The sequence below is a fragment of the Cavia porcellus genome, unplaced genomic scaffold (genome assembly GCF_034190915.1).
Source record: "Cavia porcellus strain 051 isolate PalLab524CR breed Dunkin Hartley unplaced genomic scaffold, mCavPor4.1 scaffold_32, whole genome shotgun sequence".
NCBI lineage: Eukaryota > Metazoa > Chordata > Mammalia > Rodentia > Caviidae > Cavia > Cavia porcellus.
Window position 1 is genome coordinate 26,388,215 of NW_026947515.1, and position 16,153 is coordinate 26,404,367.

The following is a 16,153-nucleotide window of genomic DNA, read 5'->3' on the forward strand; positions in this document are numbered from 1 at the left end:
CCCATCCTGCTGGCAGGTACAGAAGCAGGGGGCTGGGACTAGAGCCCTTTATTTGAAATTCAGGAAAGTAAGACTTCATTGGTTGAGTTGGGATGAGCAGGAAATAAACCGAAAAATCTCTTTTTCTGGCCTTCTAGCTGGGGCCTTACATATGCTAAGTAAGCACCCTTACAATAAACCACATCCTCAGAAGAAAAGTCACAATCCTGAAGGCTCGCACATCCCTGTTTCAGGGAGGATGACACAGCAGGTGACAAAGTAAAAACCAGCTCAGTGTTGGGAAGTGTCCCTTTAACCAGAGCGTATCCTCCAGCTCCTCCAGGGTCCTGCCTCTTCCCCTGGGTGTGCACTAGGAGCAAGGGGTGCCAAGGCTATCAGCCCCCTTTCTGGGGTCCCTGTTGCCCAGTGTGGCATCAGGATCATGCAGAGCGTTGCTTGCCCAGATGGCCTCCTGGCAGGCGTTGGCCGCTCAGGCCATCCTCAGAGTGGCTGGCACTGTTTTGTCCCCTCCCAACAGGGTCCGGTGCATATGGATGTGCTTCCTGGTAGGGCCCAAGGTGAGAGTGCTCGCAATGATGCCCTGGGCAGGGGTGGAGGGCACTGCAGGGTGAGTGCCGGCTCTCCCCGCCCCACTAGGCCTTGGTCACGGCACCTGGATGCTGTGAGGAGGGTAGGGAAGTAAGTCCTCAGCTGTTTCCTTTTGTCCCCTGGGCTGGGAGAAGGCCCAGCTGTGGAAGTCTTCCTATAGAGAAAGGACCTGATGAGGCCTCAGAAAAGAGATAGTTCCCCAGGTCTAGCTGGAGAGGAAGGAAGGCACTTACCATTGACACTGTAGTTGCGGGCCAGGCAGGTTCTAGGGGATCCCATGATCCCTCCACATACTGCTCAGGTCCCTGGCTGCTCCTCCCCATGTGGTCTGGGCCAGTGAGCTCTACTCTGAGGTTTGAGGGTTGCCATCCATAGGGGTGCTCAAATGATGGGCATGGGTCATTGTGGGCCCAGGGACAAAAGTGCAGCTGGAGATCTTTCTGGAAGGGCTGCTGGGGAGCAGCACCCAGACTGCGGGCAGACACAGCAAGCCTCAGTACATCCTGAGCGGCTGGGTGACACTGTGCGTATCATGAGAACATACCTCTGAGCCTCAGACAGGGATTGGTTTCCCAGCCCCACTCTCCCCTCCTCTCTGCAGGGAACTGCATGAGGATCCACTCGTGGGCCTCCAGCTGGCCTGGCGGGTTGCTCCCGAGGGCCTGCACCAAGCCTGGGACACTGGGCCATGGGGTGGGGAGGGCTATCCCTGCTTCCTGGTCTTTCCCCACCTTGGCTCTTGATTAATGATCCCCTGGTGGGTCCAGAACACTTTCAGGCACGGTCAGGACCTTGAGCTAAACTGCACTGTGGAAAGCAGGGTCAGTGCTGTGCTCGGCAAGGCACTGACCACAGCAGTGAACCCTGAGCTCCCACATTTCCGCAGGCAGGTGAGGTCCCAAGGCCTCCGGGGCCTTGCTGGCCTGCCCGCCCAGTGGGCGTTGGTACTGGAGAGTCATAGCAGGATTTCTTCTTTATACTCTTCCGTTTCTAACAATGCAAAGGACTGCCATTACATTTGTTACCAGAAAGACCAATAAGGACAATTTCTTAAAGTCAGAAAAGACGGTTAACATATAAACTGAAAAACCTCTGTGAGTCTCGTGGTTCTGAGCCAATGATGGTTCCCAGTGGTCTCACATCTATCTTAGAAGGCAGCAGCCGGAACAGTGGCTCTTCAGTGTGTCCTGGGCTGTACACCAAGTGAGTTTAAATACCACCAAAGTGAGTTTAAAGACCACAGGCCTGAACCCAGCACTGCTGATCTGAAATCCTGGTGCCTGGTGCTGGTAGGACTGAGTTCCCTCCAGAGGCTCTAGGGGAGAATCTGTTCCTGCTTCTTCCGGCCGCTGTGGCTCCGGGTGTCTGTCGGCTTGGGGCTGAATCACTGCAATGGCGAGGCAGTGTCTTCCATGCTTCTGTCTGCTCCCCTCTTGTGTGTCCTCTGTGTGTGTGTGATCTCTCCCTCTTCTAGCTGGGCATGGTGCTGTAATCCCAGCTCTCTGGGAGGCTGAGGTGGGAGGATCACAAGTTTAAGCACAATCTGGGCAATTTAGTGACTTAATAAGACATTGTTTAAAAAAAAAAGAGCCTAGGGATATTGCCCAGTGCAGAGGCCCTGGGTTCAACTTCCAGTACTGCAAAACAACAAAACTCCTACTTCCATGGGTTTGGTGGTAGCCTTTAGGGTACAAGGTAATTGAAGATGATCATTCTGTCTCAAGATCCTGCTCTTGCTCATGTGTGTAAAAACCCTTTTCCAAGTAAGTCAGACTCACAGGTTCTAGGAATTAGCACTGATCTTGGCCAGGGGCAGGGGGGTTGGTCAGTGCCTGAGAGCCTCTGGTCCTCCTTACCAGTCAGGCACTGGGCAGGCTGCTTTGGGAGGGGTTGGTTGCTACTCGGTGTCTCTCAGAAGGCTCGGAATGGTCCCTCCACCTCCCGAAGAAGATGCCCTGGCTGTGAGAAATGGTCTCAGGATCCTGCTGGACACAGAGAAAGGACGGTTCTGGCCTTTGGCTCAGTCAGCTAGAGCGCTGTTCATAAGCCTTGCCTGGCCACATGTAACTCCTGTGACCCCATGAGGCAGGGACTGTAAACTCAGAGATTGCCCCGGGGTAGGGAAATCACAAAAATGTGTGGCATGGCCATAGGGACCAGAACAGCTGGACAATGCACATTTTGTCCAGCGAGGGCACTGGTCTTCACTCCGGCCCCGAGTGGTCAGGAAGGAAGGCTATCCCAGTCTCGCCACAGGTCTTCCCTTTCCAAGAAAAGCTGGAAAGCTGGAAGTTGGAGACAAATAGCCTGAGTTTTAACGTTGGCATGAATATAAATTCCTTTATAAACAGAATTGGGAAAGCAAACTGTATCTCTGAGGTCTGAATGGACCTCCAGGTGAGGGGGACCCCACACACCCTGGGGATTACCTCAGGGGCCACCCCCTCCCCCACCAGCTCTGCTCGGGCTCAGACTCTGGTGCTAGCGGGGGCATCTGGGTTGCTAGGTGTATTAATAGCCCCTGGGACTCCAGGAAACAGAGCCTAGCAGGAAACAGTGCTGAGCCCCCAGCCTGGCCCCTGTTCCCAAGGCTGCTGAGTCTGGGGAAATGGGCAACAGGAGACTGCTCCCTCCCAAGGGACTGCTGAGACTCACTGACTCATGCTTGTGGGGTAGGAATCTTCCAGGAAGCCTCCATCCGGCTTGCCCTGGAGGCTGGGGTGGGGACAGTGGCTCCCTCGACCCCATAGGCTAATGGGAGAGGGGTGACTTCAAAGGGCAGGGTGCATCCTGGGCAGGTGCTCTGGAACCTTCCCTCAGCCCGCCTGCTTGTGGGGAAGTGGCCATCCTCCCACCCAGCTCAGCCCAGTGGTAGGGTGAAGGGCTGGGCCAGCCAGGGTGAGGAAAGCAGGGCAGGAACTATGCTTTTAAAACACTTAAACCCAAGGAAATCACAGCATCGCTGGACTGGGAAAATGAAAGCCTCTGGAAGTCGCCAGGAATTTGACTCTGCGAGTTGGTTTCCAAGAGCCTAAGTTAAGCATCTCCAAGTGGATATTAAAAAGAGCAGCGAGACTCTGGGCGGCGGGGGCCGAAGGGGGTGGAGACGGGAGCCTGCGCCTCCCGCCGGAAGCTGCATGCTGGACCACTGAAGCCACCGCACGGAAGGCTGACTGTCCTCGCGAGTGGGGAGCCCTCAGGCGCCACCGGACCCCTGCGCAGCACACCTCTAGCTCTCTCTCCTGGCGCCCCCACGCCCCCCACCTTTTTCGCTTCCTTTTCCCTCCGGTTTTGAAGAGACAATGCTACTTCAGTTTGGAGCACAAACATATGATCCACACATGGAAATGTGGTAATTTGGATGTATTCGTGATTGCAACAGATTGAAGAAATTAGACCAGACAAAGAGTGTTTTTGGAGGAGGAGGAGGAGAAGGAGGCAGAAAGAGGGAGGGCGACAGGGGTGAGAAGGGAGACGCCTCTGAACTGGGGAAGCCCGGACTCCCGGACTCCCGCCCGCCTGCTGCTAAATATATCCGTAGGAATGGAGAGAGACCGGATCACAGGTAGGCAGACTCCTCCGTCCACGCCCCAGGCCCCAGGCCCGGCACCCTGAATCCCAGCGCTTTATTGATGCTTTGGGGAGCTAAGCACCCAAGGGCCACTTGTACTTATTTTGGAGAAATACTTCTTTTGCTTTTGATGGTTATAAATTTGTGGGATGGAATGTTGCTCCCCAAACTGAGCTTTTACCAAGTCTGGCTTTTATTTAAACTCGGCTCTCCTCTCCCCTTGCTATTTCTCTTTCATTTTTCAACATGCCACTTTCGCCATCTGTGACCACTGTAAAAATGCAAATGGTGGGCACCGAGATCCCAGGAAAGGGTCCGGGGGCCCACCGTGCTGCTCGGGTGCCCGGGTTGGTTTGTCCGACGTGTGGTTTGTTTCTTTGCTGCTGACCAAGTCTGTCTTCAAAGCCTCCTTGGTCTCCTCCCTGAAACATTTCTGGATCTGGCTAACAGAAGATTATAGAGATGGAGCTCCCGGTGCTCCGAGGAGGTGCGCGTTGTGTGCGCGTGCTTGTTGTTCCTGCGAGTGCGCGTTCACAGGCACGCGCGCAGAGTCCGCGCAGATAGGCTGCAGGCATGAGTGGGTAAACTAGGGGAAAGGAGTCCTCCCTTCCTTAGGAACTGAGGTTCCCAGCTGAGTACTTTGCAGTACTGGACATTGAACCAAAGCCTTCACGCTCTTTACCTCTCAGAATTTCCTAGGCTGGACTCCAACTCGCCGCCCTTCTTCCTCAGCCTCCTGCAGTGCAGGAAACCCTGTTTACCTGCTCAGACCCCTTGGCTCTTACCTGGCATGTGCTCTTTGAGGCTGTGGTCATCACCAGGCCTGTCACTTCTGGTGTAGCCCAGGACCTGGTGCTGGGGCCTGCCATGTGGTTTGAGGACTGCTGAGAGCCTGAGCTGGGTTCTGGGCTTGAGTTCTGAGGTGCTGTAGGGTCCTGGTGAAGCCAAGGATGCTGCCCTATAGGGGGTCATTGGTGCTGGCTCACTGGTTACCACTGTGTGTGTTGGAGGGTCCCTGAGAGCCAGAGGGAAGGAAGACCCTTCCCAGAGCCTCTCTGAAGGTCACTCTCTCCCCTTACACTTCAGGGACCACTCAGGCTTGTGATGTTGTATTGAACTGTGGAGGGGGCCTTCCAATGGGGTACGCACTAATGGACACAGCAGACAGACACCCGGGAAGGTGGGGCAGCCACAGAGACCAGTGTTGGGGGTGAAAGTGTGGCCCTTCTGTGCTTGGGCTCAGTGACCTGGGCCAGCTGGGAGTGATGGGCACCTGTGCCTGGTTGGCAGGGAGCACGCAGGGAGACCTTCCTGGGGCTGAGTGAGTGGAGTGGTCCTCAGAGCTGATTACCTCTCACTGGGAGAGGGTCCTGCCACCTCCTCAGCCACCAGCTTTGGGACATTTGTCACTTAGTGGTCTGGCTGGCAGGGAGCCTTGGGTACAGCTTTCATTCATTCATTTAATTTTCAGTGCTGGGGATGAAAGCCAGGGTCCTGTGTGTGCTAGGCAAGCACCTCACCACCGAGGCACACTCCTGTCCCAGCCCTCATTCTATAGATGACAAGGCAAGGCCAGGTGGGCCACCTGAGGTCACAAAGGCAAGATGGGCCCCCTGGAGGACTGGAACCTCCCGTGCTGACCAGACTCCAGGGCTGCTCCCTGCACAGAACAAAGCCGCCTTTGAGGAGGGCCCGAGAGGCACCTTCCCGGCTGCCTGACCACCTCGGCCCTCCACCGAGGGTAGAGCTGCCAGCCTGGGGTGGGGACCTTCTCCCAGGAGGTGCCCAGTGAGAGATCGCTGTTTTCTGTGAAATCCCTGCTTGGCTCTGGTTTTATTTTTAAAACTATTTTCCAAAACTCAGGTCCGCAGAGGCTACAGTAGGAGAGTGGAGGAAAATCCCCAGCTGTTTCCCCAGAGCCTTTTCACCTGGGCTGACCCTCGCTTCAACAGTGTGTGTGGTGCTGGGAGCTAAACCAAGGCTTTTACACTAAGCTCCATACCGAGCCCTTTTTATTTTGCTTTGTTTGTTTGTTTTTAACACAGGGTCTTGCTAAGTTACTAAATTGCGTCAGTTGGGCTTAAACTTGTGACTGTCTCACTGCGGTTTCCCAGAGTGTGGGATTATAGGTGTGTACACCATGCCCGGCTTTACTTTGCCCCTTGACTATGCATAGCTAAATTCTTCACTCCTGGGGAAGCAAGCATTTGTCCTATCCCTCTGGAAGACCATGGACAACAGATCACTGTACCGTCTGGGTCTCAGCTTTTTCACCTGCAGAGCCAGGGCGCTGCCCTGGTTGGGTACCCCACGTCCTGTCCAGTGGGCTTCTGACCCTGCCTTGCATCCTGCTTGCCAGTGTCCAGCATGGGTATCAGGTCACTTCTGCCCTGCTGGCTGATGGGCGAGGTGTGTGCAGCCCACTGCTCGGGAGTGGCTGGTGGGAGAGTGTGCTCCTGTGCTGGTAGGCCCATGGCCAGGCGCCTTGGGCTGGGGCAGCCCTGAGATCTGCTCCTCTCTCCGGGCCCTCGAGCCAGCCCAGGAGCCTCCCGGCTCCCCTCCTCCCAGGCTGCGGCCTTGCTAGGGAAGATGCAGCAAGCTTGTCAGCAGGGCTGACTGAGTCATGGAGCAGGCACAGGCTGCTGAGGCATGAAAGGCCACCCCTCCAGCCAAGGGTCGGTTTTTTTTTTTTTTTTTTTTTGTTCTAGACTGGCTTTGTGGCTTTGACAAATTAAGCAGTTTTATCTTGTTCCAAGAGCTTGTATTTCAGCAGGGAGAGAATCTCCAACAAGGGAACTTTCCACTAGGGGCGGTTACTCAGCTGTCCGGAGATGGGAGCAGCTCCTGGGTGCGTCCTAAGCAGTGGAGTTGATGCACAATCAGGACTGCTGGCATGGGGTCCCCTAGACAGGGCCACCCTGGCCCTGGACAGCTTCTCCGGCCCAGATCTGGCCAGGGAAGGGGTGGGCCCTGTGTCTGGTGCAGGCGGGGAGCTGGAGGCCAGGCCTCAATCCTCACTGTCCTCTCCATCCTCATTTTGACGTCTCTTTTTGTCTCTGTCTCCCTGGGGAACTGTCACCCCAGCCTGGGAGGCACTGCGGGCCGTGAGCAGAATGGGCCATGACAGAACAGCCCGCCCTCATCCTCTTTGGCTTTACCATCCCAGTCCCTGGGAGAGATCTGGCCTGTACCCCTTCTGGGGACTTTGATCCCTGTAGGGATTTCCTCATGGCCCAAAACAGCTGAAATGTGCTGTCTCACAGTTGAGGAAGCCAAAAGTCTAAGATCAAGGTGTTGGCAGGACTGGCTCCTTCTGAGTTTCTGAGGGAGGATCTATTCCAGGCCTCTCCCAGCTTCTGGTGTCCACTACAATCCTTAGCATTCCTTGGCTTGTGGCCACATCACTTCAGTCCATCTCCACTGTCACATGGCCTTCTCTCTGGCCCTGATTTCCCTTCGTGCTCTCATGTAAGGGTACTCATCATAGATTTAGGGTCCACTGGGTAACCCAGGATGATCACATCACAGGATCCTTAATTCACTTACTCTGCAAAGACTCCTCTTCTAATTAAGGCCAAGTTCACAAGCTCTGGGTGGGCATGATGGGGGTGGCACCATTCACCTCTCTATAGTCCCATGTATCCTGGATGCATGAGATCGTGTTCTGTGTCGCACAATCCTCCCTGGCTCACTGTGGACCTTTGGGATGGCCTCTACCCTTTCCACTCTGTCCCTTACCCCTGGAGATGTAAGAGGTGGCCCAGCCCCAGCTGGCATTTAAGGGTCAGCTGGGAAGGACATCAGGGACCTGCCCCACTGCCCTTCCTGCAACTTCCTTCCTGCCCAGGCCCTCCTGGGTCCTTGCCCCAGCTGGCAGCGCAGCTACCACGAGGGTAGTGGGGTGGGAAGCAGAGTGGACCTGGTAAGGATGGTGAGTGGATGAGAGGTTGGTATGAATCTTTCCAAGCCTTAAATGGAATCTTTCCAGAAACTGTGCTAAGTTGAAAATTTATTTCTGTGTTAAGGGGCCTTTAAGAATGACGTGAGCACCACATTGCTGTGCTTTAAACAGCCACACAGCATGACCTGGGGACCACTCCCAGCTGGTCAGCAGTCCCTGCAACCACTCTGCACTGTGAGGACTTGGGGTACCCGAGGTGCTGCCCCAACTCTGGACTCTTTTTTTCTTTTTTCTTTTAATATTGATATTGTTGTAAAATAGACACACAATATGAATGGTAATATTTTCACAATTTTTAGGGGTACAGTGAGTGGCATTAAGTGCCTGCATGTTGTGTGGCTGTGACTGCTGTCCTTTTCTGTGTTCTCATCTTAGCTGGGCACGGTGGCACATACCTGGAATTCCCATTCTCAGAGGGGCTGAGGCAGATTCAAGCCCAGCCTCCTCGGGCAAGTTAATGACTTAGTGAGACCTCATTTCAAAATCAGGAGAGTTGGGGATGCAGCTCAGTGTGAAGGCCCTGGGTTCAGACCTCAGTACTACCCAACAGACAAACAGACAAACAAACAAACAAACCGGTTTTCGCTCCCCAGATGGAGACTCTGTCCTTTAAACACTGGCTTCCCATTTCCTACTCCTCCCATTCTACTCTCCGTTGCTGCGAATTAGACTTCTCGGGACTCCGTGAGTGGAATCGTGCAGTGTCTTCTTCCTGTGATTGGGCTTGTTTTACTCCGCCTCAGGTGCTTGAGGTTCATCCTGTGCTGTAGCACAGGGAGGTTTGAATCCCCCTCTTTTACAGGATATTCCACTTTAGGTCCATTCCTGGACACTCAGGCTGCCTCTGCCTTTAGGCGATTGCATGTCATTCTGCTTTGGTCCTGGGGCGCAAGCCTCTTCTGGTCCTGTTCTCAGTTCCTGTTGGCACATACTGGAAGTGGAGCTACTGGATTCTATTTGACTTTTTAAGGAACTTCCGTGCTGTGTTCCACACGCCACTCCCACCAGCCCTGCAGAGCACTCAGCTTCTCCACGTCCTCATCTCTGCTCATCTTTTTTCTTGGTAACAGCCGGCCTAGTCAATGTCCAGTGATACTGTGCTGTGTGTGGAGGGGTTGTTTTTCTTTTTATGGTCTCAGGGATTGAACCCAGGACTTCGTGCATGCTAGGCAAGTGTCGTTCCTGTGGGCTACATCCCCATCCCTGTTAATTTAGGCTAAGTTGTTCAGTCTGATCTGAAAATTGTGGTCTTCTCCAGTAGCTTGGATTACAGGTATAAGCCAGCGTGACTGGCTTTCACTGGGACTCTGATTTGCATTTTCTCAGTGATTAATCTCGTTAAACATCTTTTTGTGTGCTTACTGTCCTTGAGAAATGTCTCTTCAAGTCCTTTGTCTATCCTTGAATTGGGTTGTTTCTGTTTAGCTGGGGGAATCCTTTATATATTCTGGAAATCTGATGAATGATTTTTCATAGTTTTCTTTTATGCTAAAGTTTGCCTTTTTACTCTATTGATAAAACATCCAGTGTGGCATAAGATTTTTAAATTTTTGATAAGTCCAGTTCATCTTTTGTGGCATGTCATTTTGGCCTCATAGTCAGGACATCACGGTCAAGGCCACCATCAAGCAGCTCAGTTCTTCCGCTGTGTTTTCTTCTAAAAGTTTTGTAATGTTTAGCTCTTTTGTGTATGTCTTGTTCCATATAGTGGAGAGAAGGGTCCAACTTAATGCCCTGGGCTCTTGATTCACTCCTTGTCTTTCCTCACACCTAGGCTGGCTCTCCTTGGAGACTAGGAGAAGTGAAGATGTAGGCCCAGGCTGGGTCTGGCCTCAGTGCTGGCCCAGGACATGTGCCCTGTTCTGGATCCTCTGGGCTATTGGCAGAGGCTCACTGTACAAATGTGACTCCTGCCATGGTAGTCTGGCAGCCTGGCCTGCAGGTGGACTGGTGTCCGCATGGACTGGGTCAGTGCTCCCTGCCTGTCCCCATATTCTAGTGTCCTTCCCAGGAGCCTCCTGCCCTCTGCTCCATCTCCCTCTTGGTTTTAGCCATCTGGGGCTCTGTTCCAACTCAGAGTGGTCAGCCTTGGCGTCCTCCCTTCTGATCTGGACACAGGCCTGAAGGCACTGCCTCCGTCCTCCCACCCACACACAGATCCTCTGTGGGACCGTGGAGCTGATCAATCCCCCCGTGCCCCTGAGCTTGGCTCTCCTCTCCCCTCTCCAGGGATGGAGGTTCCTGGGCCTCACCTGGCTCCCTGAGCAGGAGCAGGCACTGGGTTCTCAGCCTTTCTACTTCCTGGCACTCTGTCAGCCCAGAAGTGCTTGCCATGCACACACTGTGCCCCACACCCTCTGCCACCCACCTTTGTCACATTCTGACTTCCTCCCGACTCCTCACCCTCTGCTCCCTCAGGGCCAGCCTGACTTCAGCATTACACACATGCACTTCCCTTGCCATTCCTTCCTTCCTTCCTTCATTCATTCTGCAAATGCGGGTCTCCATGTCCTCAGCTCTGGGTACAGTGCAGAACAAAACTCGACAGTCCCTGCTCTGAGGAGGCTACACAAATGCAGAACTATATCAATAAATATAAAATCCTGGCAACAAGAGTGGCAAAGGAGAGGCCAGGGGTAGGGGTGTGTGTGCACAGGTCAGCAAAGGCTGCTCTTGGGAGCAGAGCTTGGGGCTGAGCTGTGAAAGCAAGGAGTAAATCAGGCTCCGACTAGGCCTGTGTGAGAAAGCACTGCACGTACAAAGGCCCTGTGACAGAGAGGCCGAGGGTCACATGGCTGCAGGGAGGCTGGGGCTGAGAGGAACAGCTTAAGTACACAGTTTCCTGGGCAGTATATGGGCTTCCTTCCTGCAAGCTGGGAGGCCCCCACCCTTTCCCTCTCTCTCTCCTGTATCCCTAGGACCTTGTTCTGTGCTTGCCCATGTGGGCCCCTGTGAGCAGCCATGTGTTGGAAGGCTGTGGGGGGCAAGTGGCACATGGACATGTTCCTTCAGAGCCTTGGCTCTCAGGAGCCCCTTATGTAGCTCAGTACTCCCATCAGTCTCCTGAATTCGGGGTTCAGGCCTTTTACTTGCCCTGCCCCAGCCCCTGGACACAGACCCCTTTCAGACTTTCATGGGCCATGGCCACTCTCACCTCAAAGCACACCATCCCAAATGGTTCTGTTTGTGGCCTTTTTTCTCTCCCCTGTCTTTGAAACAAAAACTATAACCTGTATATCATCACTGCCTCTGGCTACATTACCTCATTTAAGGAAGCTGAGAGATACCTTTGGCTGGAAGATACCTTCTCCCTCCCTATCCCACATAGGAGAGGGAACCCCTCCACCCATCCTGGACATCAAAGCTTTCTTGAATTCTGTTCTGTGCCGCTGGCCCTACCTGACCACACCTGTCCTGCACTCGGGCTCCCTCAGGGTCTTGCATTAGCAGGGGCATTGGAGTAGGGGCAGGGGCTCCCTTGGCCTAAGTACCCTTACAGGGAGCCTGAGGTAGCCCAAAGCCTGAAGCCCCCAACTGGCAGGCTCAGGGTATTCTAAGGAGTAGGGTCTGGGTGAGAGATGAGTAGGGCTGGGAGTCCTCCTCCTAATGGGTGGCTCAGGCTTGGAGCACTGATGCGGGGCTCTGGGTTACACCTTGAACCCAGAACACAGCAATGCAGTTTTCAGCTCCTGGAGGCTCTTTTCTGCCGTGGGCTCTGGAGCAGCCCTCCCATCTCCATCTCCAACCCCTGGTCCACCACCTGCTTTTTCTTTTGTTTTTTTTTCTTTTATCAATAAAGGAAACTGAGTTGAGCAAAGCTGAACAAACAAAACACAGCAATAATACTCCTTGAAATCAGAGGGGCCCCAGCTCAAAAGCTTTGCTAGGAAAGCTTGGGAATGCTCTCAGACTGGGCAGACTGGTCACACTGGTGGGTTGCAGGAGCCCTGGCCTGTCTTTCCTCCCACAGCCAACTGAGCACTATTTGTGGTCTCTGCTTTGATCAGATCATCTCAGATTATTTTGTACCTGTTAGACATAGGCTGATCCCGTTTACTTGATGAATGTTAATTGAGTTCCTACTATGTGCTGCACAGATGTAGGTTCACTGGCACTCAGAATTTGTCATGTGCACTGAATATCAGGCATCAAATAGATAAACAAATGAATAGATCATTTTTGATAAGGGCTGGTAGCATGGAAGCCTCTTCCCCGAGGGGTGGCTTTGAGCTAAAGTTTGACCAGAAATATCTGACCAGCCCCAAATCCAGGGGAAGACTGTCTAGGCAGGAAGGGCGGAGAGACAGAGAGGCTAGGAGGTGGTGTGGCTGCTGCAGTTGGAAGTGGTGCTGTTTGATTGCTAGGTGGACCCTGCTGGTTGAAGTGGCCACTGGTCACTGATGTGGTGGCTGGCCCTGCCCAGCCCTGCCCTTCCCTGCAGGGGCGGTACCAGCAGCATCTGTGCCTGGAGGTGGCTGGCTGTGGTTTGGTCCCACTGCTGAGAGCAGGGTCGTGGTGGCTGATCCTGGGAAGGCAGCCCCAGGAGCCAGGTGGCCCCAAAGCGGGGAGCACCATTCTGAGTCATTCCCTCCTGTCTCGTGGGGTACTGAGTCTTGGGAGAGTTACGGTGAGCTCGTATGTGACATCCAGTCGGCAGCCCTGTACTAGTGCTTCCCTGCGTCTCCCAGGGTTAGGGCTCCTGATTCTGGGGAAAGTAGGAAGAACCAGGTGGTTTTCATCTAGCCCTAGGAGCCAAGGCTGAGTCAGCTCCCCTTCCCATGCTTAGCACTGGCCCTGTCCCTGAGGGAAGAAGAATCAAGGTCCCTGGGCTTGGGTGACCGTAGGTGGCCAGACAGGAGCAGGAGGCTGTGGAGTCTGGGCCTCTCCATGTGCTTATTGGGCTGTGGCCCTGAAGTCGCGCTGCTGCTTCCCAGCTCCTGCCTCTTCTCCTCTGAGCCTGGCCCAGCCCTGCTGCTTCCCTGGGGCGTATGGTGTTTGGTGATGCTTCCTGCACAACTCCAGCACTCCAGGAGACCTGGCACCTTCCCTCTCCTTGTAGCCCACTTATCCTTTGCTGAGTCTGCCGAGGCTCCAGGGGCAGCGCAGAGGGCCACAGAGTGAGTTACTGTCATCACTGGCCTGACAGCTGTGGGCTATGACAGGAGCTCACTGATCACCCGGCACACCTCCTGGTGGTGTGGTTCTGAACTGCCATTTGCTCAGCTTCTGAGTTTTGGGGCTGCTCTTGGGATTGGCTCTGGAGTCTCTTCCGCCTTAGGCGGGGCACTTGGAAAGAAAGGGGATTGAAGAACCTTCCTAGGGTCTCCGTACCCCAACCCGCAGAGCAGCCTTAGCATCCTGGTTGGCTGTATGGGGACACCAGGGAGTTGGAGACACCAGGAGGTGCAAAGGTCCTCATACGGGAGAGACGGGACCCCGCCTCCCGGGCCCCAATTCGCTCCACCACCTAGACCTCTCAGTGGCTCCGCCCCGGCCCTCCCCCACGCCGCTTCAGTGCAGCCCCGCTTTCCGGGCTCCACCTCTCTGCGGCTCCGCCTGCGCCTGCCGCCTCCCCACGACCTCTCTGCAGCCTGGGCGCCCTCCCTGTCCTGACTGCCCCGGAGCCTCACGCTGGCGACCCTCAGTCTGGATTCGTCCCTGCAGCCATGCAGCGGGACCTGCCGAGGTCCCTGCGCTTTTCTCAGGCAGTGCCTGGGGTGTCCCTGTCACTGTGCCTGTCGCAGGCATTGTGATAGGCCGTGATGGAAGAGCCTCAGCTTCAGAATTCACGGCGTTGGGACTTTAGGGTCTTGGCCGTGAAGTCGCGGTGGCCAGGGAGAGAGGAAAAGATCACAACCTGATCCTCTGTAGTGTGTCTGTAGACATGCACCGGGACAGAACGGGAGCTGGATTTTGCAGGCAGGCTCCTTCCAAGCCCAAGCACCCACTTGCTTGCTGCTGCCGGAAGGAGGAGGAGGAGGTGGAGGCCGGGCCCAAGCGCTGGGTGCGGCGGGTGCGAAAAGGCGTGCGCCCAGCAGGTGGCGGTGCGCGCTCGGGAGCCCGCGTCTGCATGTCCCGCCTGGGTGCATTTTAGCTGACCGTGCTAGCTGGGGGCGAGGGAAGTGGCCGCTAGAATGGGAAGTGCTCTGGGCACCGAAGGAAGAGGTGGGGTGGGGGGCTTGCCCTCCGGATCCCTGTCCCGCCCGGGTGGGGCCTGCGGGGGTTGAGAACTGGAAAAGGGTGGGAAGGGAGGGAGACGCTCCCTGACACCTCTGGTGTTTCATTTTCCTACTTTTAGTGTATGTGTCTCAGCCTCTTTTAAGTTTTTCCATCTTTCTGTGAAAATTTTCAAACGTGCAGAATGCGACAGAATTATCCGCTGAACCCCCGCATCTCCATGCCTCCATCCTCCCGGCAATCAGGCCCTGCAGAGCTGCATTTCTAGAGAAGCCTCAGTGATTGCGAAGACCCTCCATTGGGCATTTTACCAACTACCCACAGTGTTTGCTCATGAGTTTTTTCCCCTCGAGGGGACATTTACAGACCAAGCACAGATGCACAGAAGTTCAGGGTACCGTTCTCTCAATTTTTTTTTCTCTTGTGGTGATAGTGGGGATCAGTGTCTTTCGTGTGCAACCTCGATCAGAGCACAAAACATGGCCAGCACCCCAGAAAGTCTCTGCTCCCCCCATCCCACCAGGAAGGCAGCTGCTGTCCTGACTTTTTTCCATCACAGATTAATTTTGCCAGTTTGAATGTCTTGAGACCTCTCTGTGTTGCTGCTGCCTGCAATCCCAGCACTCAGGAGGCTGATGCAGGAAGATCATTGCAAGCTCCAGACCATCCTGGGCTACAAAGTGAGCTCAAGGCCAGCCTGAACTGTATAGTGAGACCCTGTCTCAAAAAGACAAAATATAAAATAAAAATATCTTTGTGACTCTGCATAGGCAAAAGTTTCTTACAAAGGACACAGATGCTAGGGGCTGGGGATTTAGCTCAGCGGCATAAGCGCCTGCCTTGCAAGCAGGGAGTCATGAGTTCGATCCCTGGTACTCATAAAAATGAAAAAGACCAAAGGAAAAAAAAAAAAAAAAAGACACAGATACTGATAACATCAGAGAAAAAAGAAATTTGTAAAATTCAGACTTCCTCCAAAGTAAAAGGACCTTCCTTTGCTTATTACAAGACACCAGAAGGAAAATGAATGGGCAAGTCAGTCTGAAATAATGTGCACAATATCCATCCGACAAAAATCCCAGTATCCAGAACAAATAAGGAAAAGTTAAGCGATCTTATTTTAAAATGGGCAACGGTTTTGAAAGGATTTCACAAAGGGAAAGATATGGATGGCTAATAAGTACATGATAACGTGCTGGACAGCATTAGCCAGTTGACGAATTCAGATTAAAGCCGTAATGAGATTTCGATGCACATTTACCAGAATAACCAAGATCTAAGCATGCAGTCAGTGCCAAATGTGTGCAAGCATGGGGAGCACCAGGGACCCTTCTCCTCGGCTGGTGGACTACAAAATGCTGCGGCCACTGTGGATAGCAACCTGGCAGCTTCTCCCCCCCCCCCCCCGCAGCTTCTTATAAAATTAAACCTTTAATCAGCCTAGGCTCTGCAATTACACTTCTACGGATTTGCACCGCAGACATGAAAACACTTCTCCCCAGAAAGACTTGTAAGGAAAACTGAGCACAGTAGCTTTAGTCCTAAGGACCCCAAGTGGGGGCAGCCCACGATGGAATAAATGCCTGGTTTCTGTTTTGTTTTTTTGGTACAGGGGTTGAACTCGAGTCCTTGCACTTGCCAGGCAGGTGCTTATGCCATTGAGCTTACCCAGCAAATGCCTGTGTTCCTCCGAATCAACTGATTGCTTACTGGAGGGGGCAAGCTGTTCTTGTCTCCTAACCCATGCGCCTGCTGGCTCACAGGAGGGCACAGCTTGGCTTTTGGGTTCTCCTCCCCACTTACAAGGCTACCGCTGGCGGTAGCCAGGAGGGTGCAGGTCGGCTTCTCGGTCTTCC

The 16,153-nt window shown here is 54.0% G+C and overlaps 1 protein-coding gene across 2 annotated transcripts in view; it reads left to right on the forward strand.

Annotated features, from left to right (window-relative positions):
• The window catches only part of Septin9 (septin 9), a 154,183-nt gene that overhangs the window by 23,940 nt on the left and 114,090 nt on the right, over positions 1-16,153 (forward strand). Inside the window, exon 1 of one of the 2 annotated variants that reach the window (XM_013147082.3) lies at positions 3,778-4,153. The exons of the other annotated variant lie outside the window; for it this stretch is intronic. Within the exon in view, the coding sequence (XP_013002536.1) occupies positions 4,132-4,153 (22 nt within the window). The 5' untranslated portion in view covers positions 3,778-4,131. Of the gene's footprint in view, positions 1-3,777; positions 4,154-16,153 lie in introns of those variants that run through there. 2 annotated transcript variants of the gene reach the window in all.